The 22,051-nt window shown below is 37.7% G+C and overlaps 1 protein-coding gene across 16 annotated transcripts in view; it reads left to right on the top strand.

Annotated features, from left to right (window-relative positions):
* Window positions 1–22,051, top strand: part of LOC114656263 (eukaryotic translation initiation factor 4 gamma 3-like) — a 271,004-nt gene that overhangs the window by 97,747 nt on the left and 151,206 nt on the right. For 11 of the 16 annotated variants that reach the window (XM_051930350.1, XM_051930345.1, XM_051930342.1 and 8 more), the window contains 2 exons: window positions 11,303–11,395; window positions 21,982–22,014. In XM_051930350.1, coding sequence (XP_051786310.1) covers window positions 11,303–11,395; window positions 21,982–22,014 — 126 coding nt within the window. Of the gene's footprint in view, window positions 1–11,302; window positions 11,396–21,538; window positions 21,563–21,981; window positions 22,015–22,051 lie in introns of those variants that run through there. The other 5 variants (XM_051930346.1, XM_051930349.1, XM_051930353.1 and 2 more) reach the window with 2 other exon arrangements.

Raw genomic sequence — 22,051 nt, 5'->3', positions numbered from 1 at the left:
CTCATTAACAATATTTAAGCTTGAAATAATCTTCAGCGCTTTTAAGTTAAGATATTAAGATTAAAAAAAAAAAAAAAAAAAACAACCCTGGGAGTGATTTTAAAAACTAGTCTAGGATAAACCTGGTAATTCCTACTGTAATAGTGTAATGGTAATAGTACAGTATAAATAGTAGAAAAAGCAATAAACCAAGGGTATGAAGTTAAACAGTCTACTTTAAGGTATAGTAAAATAAAATAAATAAATAAATAAATAAATTAATTAATTTAAAAAAAAAAAGGAATAAAAAAATAAATAAATAAAACGAATCCTACTTTAATCACTTCCACATTTTCACACTCACGTCTATAACTCTATAACTCTGATTAAAACATAAGCATATAACATATAAAGTCCAGCTAAAAACAAAAAAAAAAAAAAAAAGAAGAAAATAAGATGTATAATTATAATACCAGTCTCTTTAAACATGGATCCAGCGATCAGATCATAGGTCTTTCCCGTGCCTTGATAGAATACGGCTCTTTAATTTTAATTAACTTTCAAAAAAGTGTCGGAAACAGCTTCTTTAATTCTTTTTCAGCTTCTTCTTTGCTGAAGAAGATCTAATGTCCATCTTGAATTTCCACTTTCAGTTTGGCAGGATACAAGAGGCTGTATTTGATATCGGCTTCCCGTAGCATCCTTTTAATGTCGTTGTAGGATCTGCGTTTTGCAGCTGTTGATGGTGAGAAGTCGGGAAAAATACGAATAAGATTATTTTCGAATATAATCTCTTGCTTGTGTCTGAGAAGTGCCATCACATCAAGCTTACATCTTAGTCGTTCGAAGCGGACAATAAAAGACCTAGCTTTAAAGGCGCTTGGTATCTTTGTGCGATAAGCCGTGGCTATCTCATTGTCGAGTTTAAAGTCATCTCCAATTATTTTCGACAGTAATTCTACTGCAAATTTCACTGGGCTTGAGCTTTCTCGTTTCTCAGGTATACCCTCAATTCTTATATTATTTCTTCTGCACCCATCCTCCAGGGCTGCAAGTCTGTCTCCAAGTTTTTTGTATTCCGAGTTCGCAGCTGTGGCTTTTTCATCGGCGTTAGATGCCATTTGTTCCGCTGTTTCCACTCGAGCCGTGAGTCCCTGCTTAACGTCTTCCAGCTGATCTGAAACGTCATTAATATGATCATCAAGCCTTTTCAGTTTGGAGTTAGTTTCTTCAATGTGTTCCACTAATTTCTCCAACATGCCTTTAAAGTTCACGTCAAAACGTTCAAATAGACGCGTTTCCTTATCTTTGTTATCCTTCTTGAGCTCAGTGGCCACCTTCTTAAGATTATTTGTGTTATCTTTCTTAAGCTCCTTCATGGCCGTAACTATGGCAGTGGACTGTGTAGCGATCATCTCTTTCTGTGTAGCGATCATCTCTTTCAGTTCGGACAGTTCGCTTCTGCTTTCGTGCTCCGCAAGTGAAAATGCAGCTCCTGTTACAGGCTCGCGATGAGTAGATGAGAGCACGTCCTGCAGAGCCCTTTCTAGTCTCGAATGATCCTCAGAAATTGGCGATCCCTCGCGACCTGTATCACTTGCGCCTTCGCTCCCATTTTCACTCTCGACTGGAGACGATACAATGGAGCGGGGTCCCAGGAATTCTGCGCACTCGTCTGCCTGTTCTAGGTCAGTCTCCGTGATGCCATACCTTACACTTGCACTCAGGCCGGAAGTCTGTCCGGACTTCGATGCAGCTTTAAGTTTCTTTTCCGGTTCTTTCTGACTTTTCTTCTTGTTACTCATGCTTGTATATTGTAGTGGAAGTTCCTTGGTCGGGTTAAATACAGGATACCTCTAAGTAATATGAAATACGTGGGAAAATAAAGCCGCTGCTAGCGGAGCTCTGCTTCAGACGTCCATCTCCTATAAACGGACGAAACCAATCTGGTTCACGGATTTCTGCGGACAATGGGTCTTTTAATTTATGGTATATGCTTCCTCAGTTGGTTTGCCCAGTTGATTTCATACAAGGGACGCTATTGGCAGATGGCTGAGAAGCTACCCAACCAGAGCACGTATTACATATTAAATAAAACTCCTCAATGATATACGATATGCTTCCCACGCTGTGCTTCGCATACTTGAAAGCCCAAACAGCACGTTTTTATTTTTGATTGTTTGCTTTTCTCTGTCTCTCTCACTCTCTCTGACATTCTCTGCTCCTGACGGGAGGGGGTGTGAGCAGAGCGGCTGTTCGCACAGTGGCCTAGAGGATACGGACGCGCCTCTAAAAAATGCTGAAAGACTACCTTCACATTGCTCCCTTCCTTGCAGCTGCTTTGTCCGGCGGTGCTTCGCATACTTAAAAGCCCGAACAGCCCTATTGATTTTTGATTGTTTGCTTTTCTCTCTCTCTCTCTCTCTCTCTCTCTCTCTCTCTCTCTCTCTCTCTCTCTCTCTCTGACATTCTCTGCTCCTGACGCGCACTCCTTTGAAGAGGAAGATATGTTTGCATTCTTTTAATTGTGAGACGGAACTGTCATCTCTGTCTTGTCATGGAGCACAGTTTAAACTTTTGACTAAAGGGTGTTATTTCATGTCTAGAGGGCTCTAATAATGTTAAATAAACATATTTAGAAGGCCGTAAACAGATTTTCTATGCTCTAACTGCAAAAATATAATATTATAAATATATATTATATATTTATTATATTATAAATAAAGAATCCTACTTCGCGGAAATTCATTTATCCTGTAGAGTCTGGAACGGATTAACCGTTATAAACAAGGGTTTACTCTCTCTCTCTCTCTCTCTCTCTCTCTCATATATATATATATTCTGTTCCATTCATATATATATATATATAATATACACAATCATATGAAAACGTTTGGGAACCCCTCTTTTATTCTTTGGATTTTTCTGTATTATTGGCTGAGCGTTCAAAGTAGCACCATCCTTTTAATATATGACATGCCTTATGGAAACAGTAGTATTTCAATAGTGACATTGAGTTTATTGGATTCACAGAAAATATGCAATATGCATCATAAAAAAAATTAGACAGGTGCATAAATTTGGGCACCCCAACAGAGATATTACATCAATACTTAGTCAAGCCTCCTTTTGCAAATATAACAGCCTCTAGATGCCTCCTATAGCCGTTGATGAGTGTCTGGATTCTGGATGGAGGTATTTTTGATCATTCTTCTATACAAAATCTCTCCAGTTCAGTTCAATTTGATGGCTGCTGAGCATGGACAGCCTGCTTCAAATCATCCCATAGATTTTCGATGATATTCAAGTCAGGGGACTGTGACGGCCATTCCAGAACATTGTACTTCTCCCTCTGCATGAATGTCTTTGTAGATTTCGAACTGTGTTTTGGGTCATTGTCGTGTTGGAATATCCAACCCCTGCGTAACTTCAACTTTGTGACTGATGCTTGAACATTATCCTGAAGAATTTGTTGATATTGGGTTGATTCATCCGACCCTTGACTTTAACAAGGGCCCCAGTCCTTGCACTAGCCACACAGCATGATGGAACCTCCACCAAATTTGACAGTAGGTAGCAGGTGCTTTTCTTGGAATGCAGTGTTCTTCTTCCACCATGCAAAGCGCTTTTTGTTATGGTCAAATAACTCAATTTTTGTCTCATCAGTCCAAAGCACTTTGCTCCAAAATGAATCTGGCTTGTCTAAATGAGCATTTGCATACAACAAGCAACTCTGTTTGTGGCGTGAGTGCAGAAAGGGATTCTTCCTCAACACCCTGCCATACAGATGTTCTTTGTGCAAATTTCACTGAATTGTAGAACGATGTACAGATACACCATCTGCAGCAAGATGTTCTTTCAGGTCTTTGGAGGTGATCTGCAGGTTGTCTGTAACCATTCTCACAATCCTGCGCATATACCACTCCTGTATTTTTCTTGGCCTGCCAGACCTGCTGGGTTTAACAGCAACTGTGCCTGTGGCCTTCCATTTCCTGATTAAATTCCTTACAGTTGAAAATGACAGTTTAAACCTCTGAGATAGCTTTTTGGAGCCTTCCCCTAAACCATGATACTGAACAATCTTTGTTTTCAGATCTTTAGAGAGTTGCTTTGAGGATCCCATGCTGTCACTCTTCAGAGGAGAGTCTAAGGGAAGCACAACTTGCAATTGACCACCTTAAATACCTTTTCTCATGATTGGACACACCTGTCTATGAGTTCAAGGCTTAACAAACTAATCCAACCAATTTGGTGTTGCAAGTAATCAGCATTGAGCAGTTACATGCATTGAAATCAGCAAAATTACAATGGGACCCAAATTTTTGCACAGCCAGTTTTTCCCATTTGATTTAATTTCATACAACTAAATACTGCTTCACTAAAAATCTTTGTTCTGAAAACACCCCAGTACTCAGATGTTCCTAGGAAATGAAAGACATACCACTGTTATCTTTTTTGTTGAAAGTAGATTATTATACAGGCTGAGAGGGGTTCCCAAACTTTTTCATATGACTGTGTATGTGTGTGTGTGTGTGTGTATGTGTATATATATGTGTATATATATAAACTAGGGGGCTTCGCTCGCCAACCCCCGTGTTTGGTTTTCCAGATGCACACTTTTAATATTTTTTTTTCTTTGAATTGTTGCTATTTCATTAGTTTCACTTTTATTTCAGAACTTCAGTAAAAACAATATTTGGAATCTTTGAGTCCCAACCTGCTAAATCTTTTAAATGAGGTCCTTGAGACATGTGTTTAATGACTTTGTACCATTATTCAGAATAGGTTTCTCTGTTTGGAATTTCAGCACAGACAAAACGATCTACATCATCAGCAGTTAATAATTTTATTTGCAATGTAACCAATAAACGCATGTGAGGTAAACCTCGCTTTTGAAATTCTCTGACTTAAACTTTAAAGCCTTACAATATTTACATACTTCTGACATATGACCTATGTCCATATATTCGATCTCTATTTACCTTTTCATTATTTCTCTGAGTAATAATTTCTGTTTGTTTGTGCTAATGCGATGTTTACTTCCTTTGTTTCGACACTTTTGTTTTTTTCTGCTTTCATACTCTGTATCTTGCTCTGCATGTGTTTTACGCCTACTTTTTTTTTTTTTTTTTTGATTCTTTTGAATTCCAGTTTTCATTATCTCTAACCTGCTCTGCATGTGTTTGCCCCCCTTGTTTTTTAACCTCTTTATTACATTTGACTTTGTTTTCTACTGTCTTTTATTTCTGACCACGCTTTCTCCTGCTTTTTTTTTTTTTTCCAATAACACCTGGTCCGTGGTGATTATTTTCCATTTTTTCAAGTAATAATTTCCATTTGTTTGTGCTACTGCGATCTTTACTTTCTTTTTTTGATACTTTCTAATTTTCCTGCTTTCATATTCTTTAACTTTATCTACATGTGTATTGCGCCGTTTTTCTGAGCCTTTTGAATTCCACTGCTTTCATAATCTCTAACCTGCTCTGCATGTGTATAACGGCAACGTTTGTGAACGTCTTTATGAAGTTCTACTTTGTCTTTTGGACGTGCTTTTTTTTTTTCAGTTCCACTTGTTCCTGGCTGATAATTACTTTCCTTATTTTCTGAATTTGCACCTAGATTATTCTTTTTCTTTTTTGTATTTTTTTCTCTCCAACGCTTTTGAGTCTCTCTTCATCCTTGCTGCTCTTTCTTCTTCACTTAGTCGTCGATATTTCATCTACTGTATAACGTATTGTCCTTGTACACTTTATATGCGCTGAGAGCCCTGGATCTGTGCTCAAAGCCAAAACACGACTGAGTGTTTTGCTGGCCATGGTGTTATTTGATATTGGTTGTAAGTAGGGCATGTCTTGCAAGAACCTCATGTTCTATGTCCCTGCGAGACAGTCCTGGGTTAATCTCTCAGCACCAAGTCTCAAGATGCACCAAGACGCTCCATGGCCAATCTCTTTCGTCTTGCGGGTTTTTTAAGTGTCTTCCGTGATCTTCACGTGAAGATCACGTCTTGTCTCCCAAGTCTTTCTCTCCAAGGATTTTTTTTTATAATAGAGAGATGAGTTTATATTGTTCCTCCTGAGTCAATAATTTGACAGAGCTTTTAACATTGAATCTTAATGGGTATGTGTTTTTGAAATTTTTGCACATCTGGATTTTTTCAACTAATCTTTGCTGATCTACCATATTTCTGGTAAAAGGTATAAGTTGATTCTCCTTAAAGGTTTTCCTACATTTTGGCCTTTTCATTGTCTTCTCTTTCCTGGCAATTGACATTTCATTTCATTTCATTTTATATGGAAAGCATCTACTTGACATCATATTGCCTGCACCATTTTAGCATTGAAGTGGGTGATGTTAAATGGTTCTGTTGAGCTGATGTGTTATTTTTTCATTCATTCTGCATTTTGCGTTTATACCAGACATTTGAATTTTATGTCATGAATCTACAATGTGTTTGAGGGTCCTAGTATGTCAGGTTAGTCAATCTACCGGTAATATCATTGGGTTTCTGTTATTGTTGATGTTCCGGTACTGTCATTCCCCTTTAGTCATTCAGCCTTACAGTGAACTTCTGACATAATAAGAGTTATGTAGTGCTCAAAGGCACACAGTTTCTCAATTCAACAACAGATTACAAAAAAAGCTTGTTTCCCTAATTTAAATAAGAGATTTTTTTTTTTTTTTGCTGAAAGTATTTTTCATATGTTTTGTTAATGAGAAGATAAGGTTTTTTATTTCTACAAATCTTAGGTTTTGCTTTCTGTTTCATGCACTTTCTTTTTGAAGGTGTACAATTTTTCCTGTAACAACAACTTGGGTGTTTTTCCTGGAACAACAGATGCCTAACAATAATGGATTCACCCATGAGGTCAGAGTTCAGGTTGCATTGTCTAGTGCTGAAGAGATTACTGTACTAAGGACAGGTTGTCCTGTCTCAGTCATGAAAATAAGTTCTTCTGTCAGGATACTTTTTGGGTATTTTGTTGACTTCCCTGATCAGTTCTTTTTGCCTACTTGTTTATTCTGATGGGATGGTTTGCTTTGGGAATAGTTTAGTTCATTCCATTTCATTTACATTTTTTTATCATGGACTTCTCGGACATTTCAAAACCCCTGCCATTTTTTTTCTGTCTAGATTTAATCACTTATTTGTACAGTGTGTTCTATGGTTGTCATTTTCCCTGACATTCATTGTGGTATTTTGTGTAGAAGTGTATTTCTCTAGATAGAAAATGTAGAATTAAAAGTAACCATTGGATAATTTCATTCAAATTCTAGTGGCCTTGCATGAAAATTGAATATACATGGCTTGGTGTGATCTATTGGTTTATTTAGCTGCTCATTGTCCTTATTTCATTTGTATTAAAGGAATACTCTCCCCAAAATATGTTCGGTATTATACCCTGTAACGATGGCAAAAAAAAATTTTATCTCATATTTTCATGGAGAAAGTATGTAATGAAGATTAAAATACCATGGGACCCAGCAATGACCAAATCTGGACAATGGTAAAAGATGTAAGATAGATAAGTGAAAAGTGTCCTCTCACACGTCATTTTGCATGATCCACATGTATTTTATCCATTAGTACTCTCAGAATGTGCCAAATGCATGTATTCTTTGCTAAAATACTATTAATACTTTCAGAAAACTCAATGAAAAAGATAAAAAAAGAATGGCACATTCCTATAATATCATCAGTTTGAATTAAAGACAGAATTCTTGACCAATGAATGAGTGGGAGAGGCACATCTTCAATTCAAACACGTAGTATTATGGGAATGTACCTTTCCCATTTATCTTTTACTCTGTTTTCCAGAAGTAAGTATTAGAACGTGTTCTAGGCCAACACTAAAAATTACATTGGGCAATTAACATATAAGACATTTTAAAGGAGATATATTTTTTTTTATAATTTATCATTTGAAGGGTGGTGCATGTGATTGAAAGGTGAGCAATTAATTGTCTTGCTTATGACATTTTGCTCTACAGAAGCTACTGATTAACATCAGAACTTCAGTGTACCTTTATAGGGCCCTTATTGTCACTTGTATAGAGTAAAGTGAAATTCTTGCAGTATGTCACCACTTCCCACCGCCATGATTACCTCAAAGCCTTCCTTACCTGGAAAATCTCAATATGCAGTTGAATTTTGCCTTTTAAGCTGGGTATTTGCTACACAATTTTGACATTTGTCACTTTTGGTGAATATTGAAAGTTACAGACCCAACCATTCCACAAATGCACTTTCCAGTTTAGATCAACAGATATCTGCATGTTGTGTTCAAAGCAACAACAGTAATCAAGTAGTGCAGACAGTATATAGATAGTTCACCAGGAAATGATTCTTTGCATTTGTAATATTATTCCTTAGATTTTTACATTATAGCTAAAATACAGAAGTGAACGTGCTTTTTAGTAAACTATAGTTATTGACATTTTGTTGAAGGATGTTCCTGAAGTTTGGCATATAGAAATGATACATATACAGATATTTTGTACCAGTTCAAGTAAATCAAAGAAAGAAAAAATGGAAAAATGCCTACAGTGCTTTTAAAATTTTATGTAAATCTTAAACAGCTTTGTACTATATGGTGCTTGGCAAATATGGAATAACTGAACCCTAGTAGTAAAATTTCAAAAGGAGTGAATATATGATATGTACATTTGGTAAAGTATGGTGAGCTTGGAGATCTCTAGAAGAGCCTGTCACAGTGTCAGATGAGTAAAATACACTGTTACATGTTGTGTAAATTTTAAATGGCTTGTCAAAAACATCTCTTCGGTCTGAATTATTGCACTTGGTTTTATAATTCATACTGACTAGCAGTCGTCTTTGCCCCTTGCAGTGTCCATTAGCCTTGAAGCCATGTGATTTTGCAGATGACCTCATGTAGGTAGTAGTGGGTCCAAGGCTTTAGGAAGTTGAATTTTTGTAATAATCCTTATTATAAGAGTAAAGGGTAGTATTTTAAAATAACTAATTTTCAAAAGAATTTCAATGCAGATTCACATTAAATATTTATTTTTATATGTAGTACTTTTTGAAGGCAAATTTCAATTCTTCATCCTCCTGTCCTTAATTAATTTTGTGCATCCCATTGAAATTGTGTGAATGTCAAAATTAAATTTTACAGTTATTTGCTAATAAACGTAACATTTCAAATATTAATGTAATGTTAAACAGATTTGATGTTATATCATTTACTTTGAAAGGCGTTTCACATATTAAGAACCATGTGTTTTACTTTAGTTAGGGTATGTTTGGAAAGCCGCCCTGTAAGCACATCTTCCCTTTTAAAAAAAAAAAAAAAAAAAAAAAGAATAAAATAAAATATGCTTCTTCAATAGGATTATGAGCACTTGTGGCAGTGTACTGTTTTTCCCTTAACGACGTTCGTGACATTTTTATAGGCTTGTTCAACTTTTTTTTTCTCTAACCAAAAAAATTAAAATTTTATGAAAAAAATAATATTGAGGTTTATTACAAATATATAGATGCTTATTTTGCCAAATGTATTAGAATTGCAGTACAATAGTAAAGTAACCATTTTGCAAAATGGCCTGTTTTGGTTATGCGAGTTTTCTGGCCTGGCTTTCTTGTTCTTTAATCGAATTGGACTGATTTTACTAGTTAGCCAACTCCAGAGATGCTGTCGATGACATTGCTGGTATGTGTCAGAGGTTAGTACAGAAACATCAGTGGTGTGAGCATCAGCTTGTAGACTACATTTCAGCACATTTTTGATTGTTTTATGTCTTCATATCTGTCCTTAATTCAGACCTTTCTCAACCTCTGGTATGTTTTTTAATGTTATCTCTGCTTTTTCCGTGAATTTGATTTAAAATTATTCTCTTAAAGTAATTTTCCAAACTAGATTCACAAAGTGTAATTTAATGTTCAAAATCAAGCACATACAGATTAGCCTGTATGATAAAATCTTACTACTCTAACCTTCTGTAAGAAGTGTTTAGAAGATAAATCCTTTAATAAAGTATTTTTGTATGTAATACAGTGTCTTGTTACAACCTTTTATCAGATATTTTCTGTGCATTTTTGGTTTATCTTTATAATTTCTTGTGTATTTAAATATGGTCTATTGTCACTGGTTACTTTTTATGAAATATTAGGAATACAAATCTGAGCCGAATAGCTCAGCTGTAAATGATAGAAAACATTAGCAAAAGATAATTTCTTGTAATAGTTCAAAAATCTTGGAAAATACTTGGTATTTATACAGTTTACCCAAACGATAAAGACTAAAGTCACTAAAACTCATACTTTTAATAACATGTTTACAAGCATCTTGGTGAGAGTACTTTTTTCTTTGTTATGTATTATTCTCACAAACAATTGTTTACATTTGCTTCCTCATCTGTTTAATTTTTTTGTTGTTTTTTTTGTACGGTACTTTGTTGCTAACTTTTTATCCCTTTTTCTTTTAATTTCTAACTAATCGTTGCTCGTTTTTTTTCTGCCTCACATTTGTTTCTATTGGTACATTTATATTTAAATTAAAGACAAAGTTGGAAATACATTTCAAAATATTCTTTTGAGATTCCCCCATGAAGCTGTTATGCGTGGTTTAAGATGTTATTAGTTTTAAATTCTTTAATAATGCCAACCTATTATTAAGTAAAGCGGTCTTGGAAATATGTACAGTATATATGTACATTGGTTTAAAACATATTTACATATCAAGCATTTTTGACATTTGGCCATGTGCTTGATAATAGATATTATATATTATCTATATATGCGGAAGTTTGCATATTAAAGCATAACCAAAAAGTCCTCAAATAAAAAATAGGCTTCAGAATTTTCCTTTACATTTTGCTGCCCTTTTTAAGGTTGAGTTCTGGATATATTACATATTCATCTCACAGCACCAACATATGTAGTCAGAAAGCCTGAGAACGAGCAATAGCTTGGTTTAACGTAAAGAACAAACTGTAATTGGGCTGCATGTATCCTTTGTATCATTTTTGCGCTGTTCTGTTATTTGCCAGGAATTAGGCTGTCCCAGTCTCATACTCTGAAAAACTGATTAATACTCTCTTCTTTTCACTTGTGTTGAGTCTACCATGAGGCTTCTTTAAACAAAGTGTTTTCTCAATTAGCCGTGTCTTTTTGTATGCTTCTTATAACTTAAGACTTAAAACTGTGATGCGTTTGACATTGTAGTATAGACCTTATGTCACATTCAGAAAAACTGAGTATGTGTCAGGTCATTTTAATAATAAAAAATATTTGAAGCATTTTAGCATCCTCTTTCAATCATTCCTCTTTCAAACTCCTCTGTCTTTTTCTCCATGTTTTCAGTCGCCATACACGCCTGCTCAGAATGCTGCAACTGGACCCCTGGTGTATGCTGCTCCTCCACAGACAATGAACGCACAGCCTCAGAGCCGTCCGGTGAGTACATACATTTGACATCCTCGTGTTTGAGATGTGCAGAATTAGGAACAGTACTTCATGATGTAGTGATCATTTGTGCAAGGTTTTTGCCTAATATGTCTGTTTCATTTTAAAAAAATGAAAGTGTCTTGGAAAGCAGTTCCGTATGTCAGAATACTGACTTTATCAATCAAGTCTCTTTATGGATCTTAGTTTTTGAGTTCACACTTAGTTCTTTATCATGTATGTTTGTTTGACCAGAAGTATTAAGAATTAGGTGTAATAGCAGCAAAGTAGCTCTGTGTGTAAAGTCATTTTATTTAGCTCAAGAAGTATTCATTTGGTAGAGCTAAATAAGACCAACTAGTTTGTTTTTTGCCCCATTTTATTACATCCACTTTTGTTTATTTGCAAAATAATGTTCCTGTGCTACAGTCCTGGCATTTCATCCTGTCTGAAACTGAGTACTTTCATTTTTAATTTTGTACAACAAGTATAACTTTGCTTAGACAAGTGAATTTATATGTGTTTTTCTTTGTTTCTGGAGATGAGAATAGTCTATGGCAGTGTTTTCCAACCGTCTGTCACCGGACCAGTACCAGTCCATAGAATAGAGAGAGATATGCAGCATCTATATATATAATTCACTAAGCCGACAGGGCACGTAAGACAACCATGGGATACGCAGGACATAGCCACGCCCACCAACTCAACACCATGGGATACGACAACAACTCACAGAGCCACGCCCACCAACTCTAAGAGCATGGGACGAGTATGCCTGCCTGCCTGCCTGACTGTTACCAGCATTCACAGCAATGTACTGGAGTGTAAGACCATAGCAGCTGCAAACTCACAAACTGTCCTTATTCCCCAGGCCGCATCCACCCTGTCTCTCAAGGCATTCACACTGCCGGAAGACAACCATGGGATACGTGCTCATGTGCCCGGACGCAACAACTCACCAAACACCGCCTCAGTCGCTTTCGTCTCTGCTACAGTCCACATTCACCTCTGAGCCACGTTGTCTTTTCATTATTCCTTTCGATTACGACGTACGACTGCGTCCACCATCGCAAACTGTTTCACACGCTGCATACAGCGATTCGCATCCGTGACAAACATGCTGCTTCTTAGAGAGAGAGCATGACACACACAGGCGCGCGCGTGAGAGAGAGAGAGACAGAGACACACACACACACACGAGAGAGAGAGAGGGGTCTGGACGCATACGGCAGAGAAGGCAGTTAAAGAATGCACCGGGCTTGATTTTGTTTTCACATCTTACAGCGATCGGTTCATAGCGTGCATTGTTGCAATGTTACTTTTCTTAGTGGTTTAGCAAATTACAGATTTTTCAAATGTTCATTTTTTTCCCTGTGCTTAAAACTCATTAAAAAAGTGTTTTTACCGAGCAGTTCGTAGCACTATGGCGCGAACTCTTGCACTGTTAAGTTTTCTCTGTTGTTCAAGGTTTTCTTAGTGTTATTCAATGTTCTTACATTTAGTTTACTATTACGCTGTTCATTCTATTGTATAATCTTCTATCTATATATATAATTCACTAAAGCAGCCGACCATGGCAGGCAAGACGCAAGACAGAGCCAGTTTTCGGCTACGGACAATTGTATGTTGCTCTCTCCAGAGTTGCATCTTTTCATTCACTCACAGTCGTATCCTCACACCCACCCCATTTGGACAACTGTGTCTTTCAGGACGTATTCACCCATCAATAAATAATTATGCAGCGTATGCTACGCCGCGGGTTGGCTAGTATAAAATATAGAGTTAATGTTTGGCTGTGTCAGCATGCACCGAATTTAAAAAAACAAAATAATTAAAAGTTATTTCCACACTTAAAAAAATGTTACACAATGTTTTGGCTATATATTCTGTACACACACCCAGTAATCTAATATACACTATGTTATGCACCCTCCTCCAGATGACTGAAACTCTGGTTCAGGAGAAGCAATTTTGATTCAATCCTGGAACAGTGAACCACCTCAAATCCTTGAGATGTCACTAGAGTTTTCCCATTCTATCTACATTTACTTTGTAAACACTTATCATGTATCCCATGGCATCTTGTGGAAAGTGCTGGAGGAATATGGGGTTCTAAGGCCACTACTGCATGGCATTGTGGGGCAAGAGATAAAATCACATATTTGTCATTAAGTCAAGTCTGTTTGGTGTAAGCATTTGACTCGCAACAATAATGAATCTTGTCTAATCCACCTGTTTTCAAGATAAGTATTGCTAAGTATCCAGCTTGGGAAACTATGTTTCATCTTTGCTATTTGAAGATGCTCATGTCCTCCTGACACCCTTACATTGTCATCTTTCGTGTGCACCAGTTCATAGCTGGGTGTGATACAGCTGGGATGAGAATTAAAACATCCAGTTCCAAGGTCATGGTGCTCTCACAGACAAGACTGGTATAGCCTTGCAGATAAGTGGTGAGCAGCTGCCCCCAGTGAAGAATAGATAGATGGGGATTAATAAAGTATCTATCTATCCATCTAAGGGGAAATTCACATACTTCAGCAGCAGCATACAGATAAATTAAACAATATAAACTTAAGAGTGATAAAAACACAGTGCAAGGTGGAGAGTGCAAGGCAGGTATAACAGTCAATAACATTGTATAATGTTACCGTTTTACCCCCCCGCCAGAGGAATTGAAGAGTCGCATAGTGTGGGGGAGGAACGATCTCCTCAGTCTGTCAGTGGAGCAGGACAGTGACAGCAGTCTGTCGCTGAAGTTGCTCCTCTGTCTGGAGATGATACTGTTCAGTGGATTCTCCATGATTGACAGGAGCCTGTTTAGCGCCCTTCGCTCCGCCACAGATGTGAAACTGGCCAGCTCCGTGCCTACAATAGAGCCTGCCTTCCTCACCAGTTTGTCCAGGCGTGAGGCGTCCCCCTTCTTTATGCTGCCTCCCCAGCACACCACCGTGTAGAAGAGGACGCTTGCCACAACCATTTGATAGGACATCTGCAGCATCTTATTGCAGATGTTGGAAGACACCAGCCTCTTAAGGAAGTATAGTCGGCTCTGTCCTTTCTTACACAGAGCATCAGTATTGGTAGTCCAGTCCAGTTTATCATCCAGCTGCACTCCCAGGTATTTATAGGTCTGTACCCTCTGCACACAGTCACCTCTGATAATCACGGGGTCCGTGAGGGGCCTGGGCCTCCTAAAATCCACAACCAGCTCTTTGGTTTTGCTGGTGTTCAGTTGTAGGTGGTTTGAGTCGCACCATTTAACAAAGTCCTTGATTAGGTTCCTATACTCCTCCTCCTGCCCACTCCTGATGCAGCCCACAATAGCAGTGAACTTTTGCACATGGCAGGACTCCGAGTTGTATTGGAAGTCCGATGTATATAGGCTGAACGGGACTGGAGAAAGTACAGTCCCCTGTGGCACTGCTGACCCCAGTGTCAGACCTGCAGTTCCCGAGATGCACATACTGAGGTCTGTCTGTAAGATAGTTCACGATCCATGTCACCAGGTATGAATCTACTCCCATCTCTGTCAGCTTGTCCCTAAGGAGCAGAGGTTGGATGGTGTTGAAGGCGCTAGAGAAGTCCAGAAACACAATTCTAACTGTACCACTGCCTCTGTCCAAGTGGGAGAGGGATCGGTGTAGCATGTAGGTGATGGCATCCTCCACTCCCATCTTCTCCTGGTATGCGAACTGCAGAGGGTCGAGGGCGTGGTGGACCTGTGGCCTCAGGTGGTGAAGCAGCAGCCGCTCCATGGTCTTCATCACATGTGACGTCAGGGTGACGCCGCTCTATGGTCTTCATCACATGTGACGTCAGGGCAACAGGCCTGAAGTCATTCAGCTCACTAGGACGTGATACCTTTGGGACTGGGGTGATGCAAGATGTTTTCCAAAGCCTTGGGACTCTGCCCTGTTCCAGGCTCAGGTTGAAGATGCGCTGTAGAGGACTCCCCAGCTCCAATTCACAGACCTTCAACAGTCGTGGCGATACTCCATCTGGACCCACTGCTTTGCTGGCACGAAGTCTCCTCAGCTCTCTGCTTACCTGGGCTGCTGTAATTGTGGGTGGGGGAAAACTCTCTTCTATGTTGGTATCAGCAGAAGGATGGATGGAGGATGCAGTACTCTGAGATGAGAGTGGGTTAGGGTGGTCAAACCTGCTAAAAAATGTTTTTAATCAGATTTGCTTTCTCCCTGTCTCTCTCGATGGAGGCACCCAGCTTCAAGCTGCAGCCAATGATGACCTTCATCCCATTCCACACTTCCTTCATGCTGTTATTCTGCAACTTTTGATCCAGTTTTCTCCTGTACTGCTCCTTCGCCGCCCTGAGCTGGTCTCGGAGTTCCTTCTGCACGCGCTTGAGCTCATGCTGATCACCGCCTTTAAAAGCCCTTTTCTTCTGGTTCAAAAGGCCTTTGATGTCACTTATAATCCATGGCTGCTTGTTAGCATAGCAGCGTACTGTTCTTACTGGAATTACAATGTCCATACAGAAGTTGATATAGTCAGTAGTGCAGTCAACAACCTCCTCAATGTTCTCACTATGTGACCCCTGCAGGATATCTCAGTCCGTAGTTCCAAAGCAGTCTCTCAGAGCCTGCTCTGCCTCAGGGGACCACTTCCTGATTGAGCATGTGGTTGAAGATAGCTCCCTCACTCTTGGTTTGTAGTGAGGCTGAAGCAGAACAGGTTATGATCTGCTTTCCCAATTGCAGGCAGTGGGGTGGCGCTGTATGCGTCCGTAACGTTTGCAAACAGTAGGTCAATAATCCAATTTCCCCGGGTGTTACAATCCACATACTGGGAGAAGGCAGGTAATGTTTTGTCCAGCGTCACATGGTTAAAATCTCCAGAGAATAGCACAATCGTTTCGGGGTGCTGTGTTTGTAGTTTAGCAACAGCAGAGTGGATGATGTCACCCGCTATCTCCACGTCTGCGCGAGGAGGGATGTAAACAATAAAAACAATGACATGTCCAAACTCTCTGGGCAAGTAATAGGGACGCAGACTTACGGCCAACAGTTCGATGTCCCTGTAGCAAGTGAAGATTTTGACGTTTACATGTCCAGGGTTGCACCACCTTGTGTTCACATAGAGAGCGAGTCCTCCTCCTTTCCGCTTCCCGCAGGTATTTGCGTCTCTGTCCGCTCTAACTGTGCTAAACCCGGGTAGCTCCACGTTAGCATCTGGGATGGTAGTTGTTAAACACGTTTCACAAAAACACAACAAACTGCATTCTCTGTAGGTCCTGACATTTTTCACCAGTACAGCCAGTTCCCATGATCACAGAAGGCACCGAAGGCTTGTATCGCCACTGCCTCACTAAGAATTTAAAGTATCTTGATGTCTTGTTTACAAAAAAATGTAGTGGTGACTGTGAGATGGACAAACAAATCTTTGCAGCTCCAGCAACCATTTTATGAATGTCGTACAAGATCATGGTGGTTAACCTGAATACAGCTTTTGACTTACTGGTCCGTTTACATTCCCATCCTCAGCTATGGTCTCAAGCTCTGGGTGGTTATCGAAAATGAGATTATGACCACAAGCCAATAAAATGATGTACCTGAGCAGGGTTCCTTGACAGTGCTATTAGTTTCAAGTGTTCAAGGTAGTTGCCTCTCAGATAACTGTATTCTGATTCATTTGTGGCTTTGGGTCTGCCAAACCCATTTCTGTTGCTTTTGATAGTATGTGAAACTACACTTACTGATACCTGGGCTTTCTTTGTATTTTCTTAAATAGAATGAACTTCATTTTTTAGGGTAATAATGGCCTATCTGTCCTTCTTTAATTGCCTTTTTTTCTTGACATTGTGATAGCAATATTCAATGAAATGCAGTGCTTCACAGGGTTTGTTTCAACACTCTTTCTGTACAGACACAGGATATGCAAGTAATCCACAAAGGTTAGGCCACCTGTAGGAATTTTGCATCAACTTTCAAGGCTTACTTAACTTGCAGTGCTGCAGAAAAGCTATAAATTATTAATCCATTGCTTGTTCCTTGGAAAAGGCTTTTTTGTAGAACTCTGAAAATTGCCTATGTACAATTTCGGATTATTCATTGGTTAAATATTAACAAAAACTGAAAATCTGTGATGGGGAAAGATAAGAATGTTATAAAATTTTTGTATGTGTGTATATACACACATAGTGGCATACAGTACATCAGAAGAAATTTTTGTATATCATTTTTCCATTATCATTTAATGGTTTAGCACTTCAGAAAGCCACCTTTGTTAATTGTCACCAAAGAGAGCATGCGGTGGGGAATGTTGTGATACAACAAACTGGAATGTGGAGGTTATAAAAGGAGAAAAATTAACAATGGGCTTTCTTTGTGAAATTTAAAGAATCAATGGAACATGGTACTTGGCCATAAATTAATTGCTTTTTAGGAAAAAAACAAATATATATGTTGTGTGTATGTTTCGATATGATTTGAGTACAGCTATACTGAAATGGTGGTGCATTTACTGTTTCATTTACACACACTCACACAGGTGGCACATTGTGGACTTTTTAGTTAAGAGATTTTTGCTCTGCTGAAACATGTTTCATTTTATACTAGCTGACAGTATTTGTGTTTTGTGTAGACAAGGCAAAACGTAGCTGCTTGGAGTCAATATTGGCAAAATTAAACTGTAAGAATTGGCACAAGTCAAGTTCAGTTTATTTGTTATAGTCTGGAAATATATCACCAGCTAAGAGCTTTAGGTGCAAATCTAACCATGGAAAAATAATTGCATTGCCTATCCCTAGCTGGCAGCATAAATCTAAGCCAAAAACTGTGTGGTGGTTTTTAAAGAGTAAAAAATAAAATGTTTTATTCTATGAGATTCTTCATTTGTAGCTAAAAGCATGTTGTTAGAGTATTGTACAATGCAGTATTTCTGCCTTTTCTGATATAGCAGGTTAAAATCAACTAATGATGCTGATGGCTGCACATGTTGCGCATGTTATTTTGTGTTTTCATAGTGGAATTTTTGTATTCAAATACTGTATTAATGTGTATGGAAACAAAAAGTGTCTGCAAAAATATAAATTACTTTTACTAAATCATTTAACTACAATGCATAATTTGAACCAGATTTTTTTTTTTGGCAAACTTAGTTTTTAAAAACACTTTTATAATGGAATATTAGTTTGAAAAAATACATGATCTATTTTTCAGAAATTAGAGTAAAATTACACCTACATTGAAAATGAAATAAAAATATAACACCAAAGGCACTGTTTGTAGGTTGTGTCTGTTATAAAGGAAAAATATAATATTGAATTAAAACTTTATTTTCATTATATATTAGCATTCACATATTTATATAATTCCACTATGGTTCATCCTGTTAATTGAAACTATTATAAACTTCTAAATTGGTATGAGTTAATTTTAAACCAAAGAAAGGTAACTGTCAATTTTACATTTGCTTTTTAGATGGTCTGTAGAACATTTCCATTGTTTTTCTCCTGGTTTATATTGTATGAAACACAAATTGCTTTTTTTAATTTATTAATGTAAACTGAGAGCATTGTCCTAAATAATGTTACACTGCATTAATAGGTATGGAAATAGTCTGTTTTGATTAAGTTTGTTCAAGCAAGGAAATAATTTGTTTACTAGTCTAGATGGAAGAGAAATCTGGTTCCATTTTAACAGTTTTAGTTTTTCACTGTGTGTGTAAACAGAACGCCCACTGCCTGCCTTTGGCTGATCTATGGGCAATTATAGTATAATACATATTAACAAGAAATCGTTATTAATATATGTCTTTGTTTTAACTCTTACATTGATTTCAAGTCATGCATGTGCAAGTGGTTTTTTTTCTTTTCCTGTTTGAACTTAGACCCACCAGTTGTACTTATTGAATCATAAGGTTTTATTATGAGTAACTTAGTCACACTTTAACAAGCAAAAATACTACAATGATATACACACACAAATGCATTCTATAAAGCAGTATTGTGCTTTGAATCTGCTAGGTCAGGAATGCAAAGCAGTTTGTGTTTTTACCTCTCTTTAAAATGTAGCCAAATGCTTCTTATTTATATTGGACAAAAGCAAAACTTAATTGTTTTAAAAAGAGAAAACATATATGAAATCATTCTTTGCCATGTAGCATTTTTAAAAATAAAGTTCAAAGTTTAATCTGCATTAACATGTTCAGGCGAAATGCTGATATCCTTTAAGTAAACATTATACTACTGTTTCTTAAAAAAAGTAAAAATGTGCAGTGCTTTGTCTTACTGGCTTTAGACAGAGCAAAACAAGTATTGGGCAAGGGTTGAAATGTTATTAATAAATCTGCTGCACGTTCTGACCAGTGGTACCCAACATAATTCCACGGTGACCAGACAGGTAGATGAATTGATCACTTTCGAAACACGGAACCAGAGTAGGCAGTCCTAGTCTTGAAGTGTTTTAGAAGATATCGGTTACATTTTTAATTTAATAGACAAGTAAAACCTGTCATTTTTTTGTTTGTTTTATATAATATAATCAGAAGCAAATTGTTTTTGCATTATGATGGGGATGAGCAGTGCTTGCCTATTTCATTATGGGCTGGCCTGCTCATGCACCCTAAGCTTAACAACTCCTTAACGTACAGAACCCATGCATACAAACACCTCATGAGTGATCCTTGCACAGTGTAATACTTCTTTTGTGGTCCAGGTAGGGACTCAGTAGCATATACTACAGCAGACCTTTGAAATACTGTGCCTCTGTCTGATCGTATTCAGCATTAAAGTGGTATCAGGAATGCAAGGTTTAAGACCAGCTCTCCATAATATATAAGATGCCATAGTACCTGAAAGCACTGTGACTTGCTATGAAGAGCTTAATAGTTCATTTATCCTATTTAAAAGCAATCAAATATTCCCTGCTGCAGTGGATAGCAGGCCAGTTCTGAAACCTTTCTGCCTTGCTTGTATTGTGACTCCAGCTATTCATTTTCTCCGTCTTCAGATGAACTCCTCTGGCAGAGTGAAACAGAATTGCTTCGGTGTTGGGGATTGCAGTGCTAACAGCTGATTACAGTAGTGTACAGGAATGTTTAATATAGCCCACTTTTGCTTCTCATTGTCTTTTATGTCTGCAGCATTTGAAAATGTAAGGTAGTCTTCAGATCTTCTTCACTATCCCTATTCTCCCAAGCTCACACCCTATCCAACAGACACTTAAGACACACTGGATTATTGCGAGTTCAATAAAACTAGGAGGTGATTAAAGTAGCAAAAGCCTAAGTCAGCACAAGCAACTGTCAGAAGCCAAACAAAACCAAAGAAAGCAGTAACTTTAGGGGCATTATGAAAATGTAAAAATGTCAAATGCAGAACGCAGCTCCTACTGCGAGGGCTTATTTGTTTGGTAGCTAACGATTACTAAGAACAACAAAGAGTCTTAAATCCACCACAATGTAAGACATTACATAAACAGTGCCATATTTATATTGTCACTTCCTGCAATGTTCATTTTATGTGATCCACTAACTATGTGTCACATAAACAATATGGTAATGAAAAAATTAGTTATAAAAATAAATTCATAAATAGATTCCTCAAGTGTCAAAACCCCTTAATACATAAAAACACATGTATAAATACTACACTCAAGTTTGTGATCACAGTAGCAGATCACTGATAAATTTAAAATCCATTTAAATTATTTCTAGTGGCTACTTTTGATGATGAGTCAGATGACACATCACATCTAATTGTAAAATTAACCAAATCTAGAAACTAGTAAAGTAAATTCATAAGCACAAAGAAAATGGAGACAGAGCACAGAGCTTCTATAAAACTGCTTCCTGCACAGCGAAAGAAGAGTTCAGATACAGTGATTTGAAATATTTGCATGTGTTTGCATATTTTTTGTTAAGAAAGATAGTCAATGTAGGCTATTATGTTATGTTTCATAGGAGTGTGAGCTAATGTCTGGGGTAGAGCAATGGACGTCATAATGCTGGCACCTGCTGTCAATAGTATGAAAGTCTGTTGCAGGGCACATTCAAACATTGCGAAACAAACATTGTCATAATGCCATTCTAGCAGCATGCTTCATGAGAGTAGGAGAAAGTCTATGTCCCTGTTGCAAACCAGTGAGATTATGTGAGGTCAGGAAGGCTCCTCACAAACGTCGCCCGAGTTTCAGGTGAACTTTGGAGAACTGCGAGGTACAGTAGCAGTGCTCTTTAACATTCTCTTATTTGATTGTCATTATTTTGTTACCATTGAAAGTTTATCATCAGCAATTAAATGGTATGTTGTATATTAATATTGTTTCCAGATGAATATAAAAAGATTGTCCTATCTGTCAGACTACTATGGTTTGTCAGGTGTTTACATAGAATACTGACCCTTGGTGATGTCGTTTTATTTTTTTATTTTGTCACTACACTATTTCACACTGTGTTTGCTCTCTTTTCATTTATTCTGCCTCTTTCCCTGCATGTGTAGTGTCCACTGCTCATACTGTTGCCTTGTCCATAGCAGTACTTGCCTGTGAATCTTGTTCTTAATTTGTTTGTTGTGTGTGCGCTTTTCTCACAATGTGCTTTTCTCTTCCTATTTCTTTTCCCTTTTTATCTCTCAGTTTGCCACAGGCCCTCGTCCTACCCATCATCAGGTAAAGTAAACCCAATTAAAACTAAACATTTGTTTCT

Source organism: Erpetoichthys calabaricus, chromosome 8 (genome assembly GCF_900747795.2).
Source record: "Erpetoichthys calabaricus chromosome 8, fErpCal1.3, whole genome shotgun sequence".
NCBI lineage: Eukaryota > Metazoa > Chordata > Cladistia > Polypteriformes > Polypteridae > Erpetoichthys > Erpetoichthys calabaricus.
Note: the sequence above shows the minus strand (reverse complement) of the source record. Positions and strands in the feature narration are given on the sequence as shown.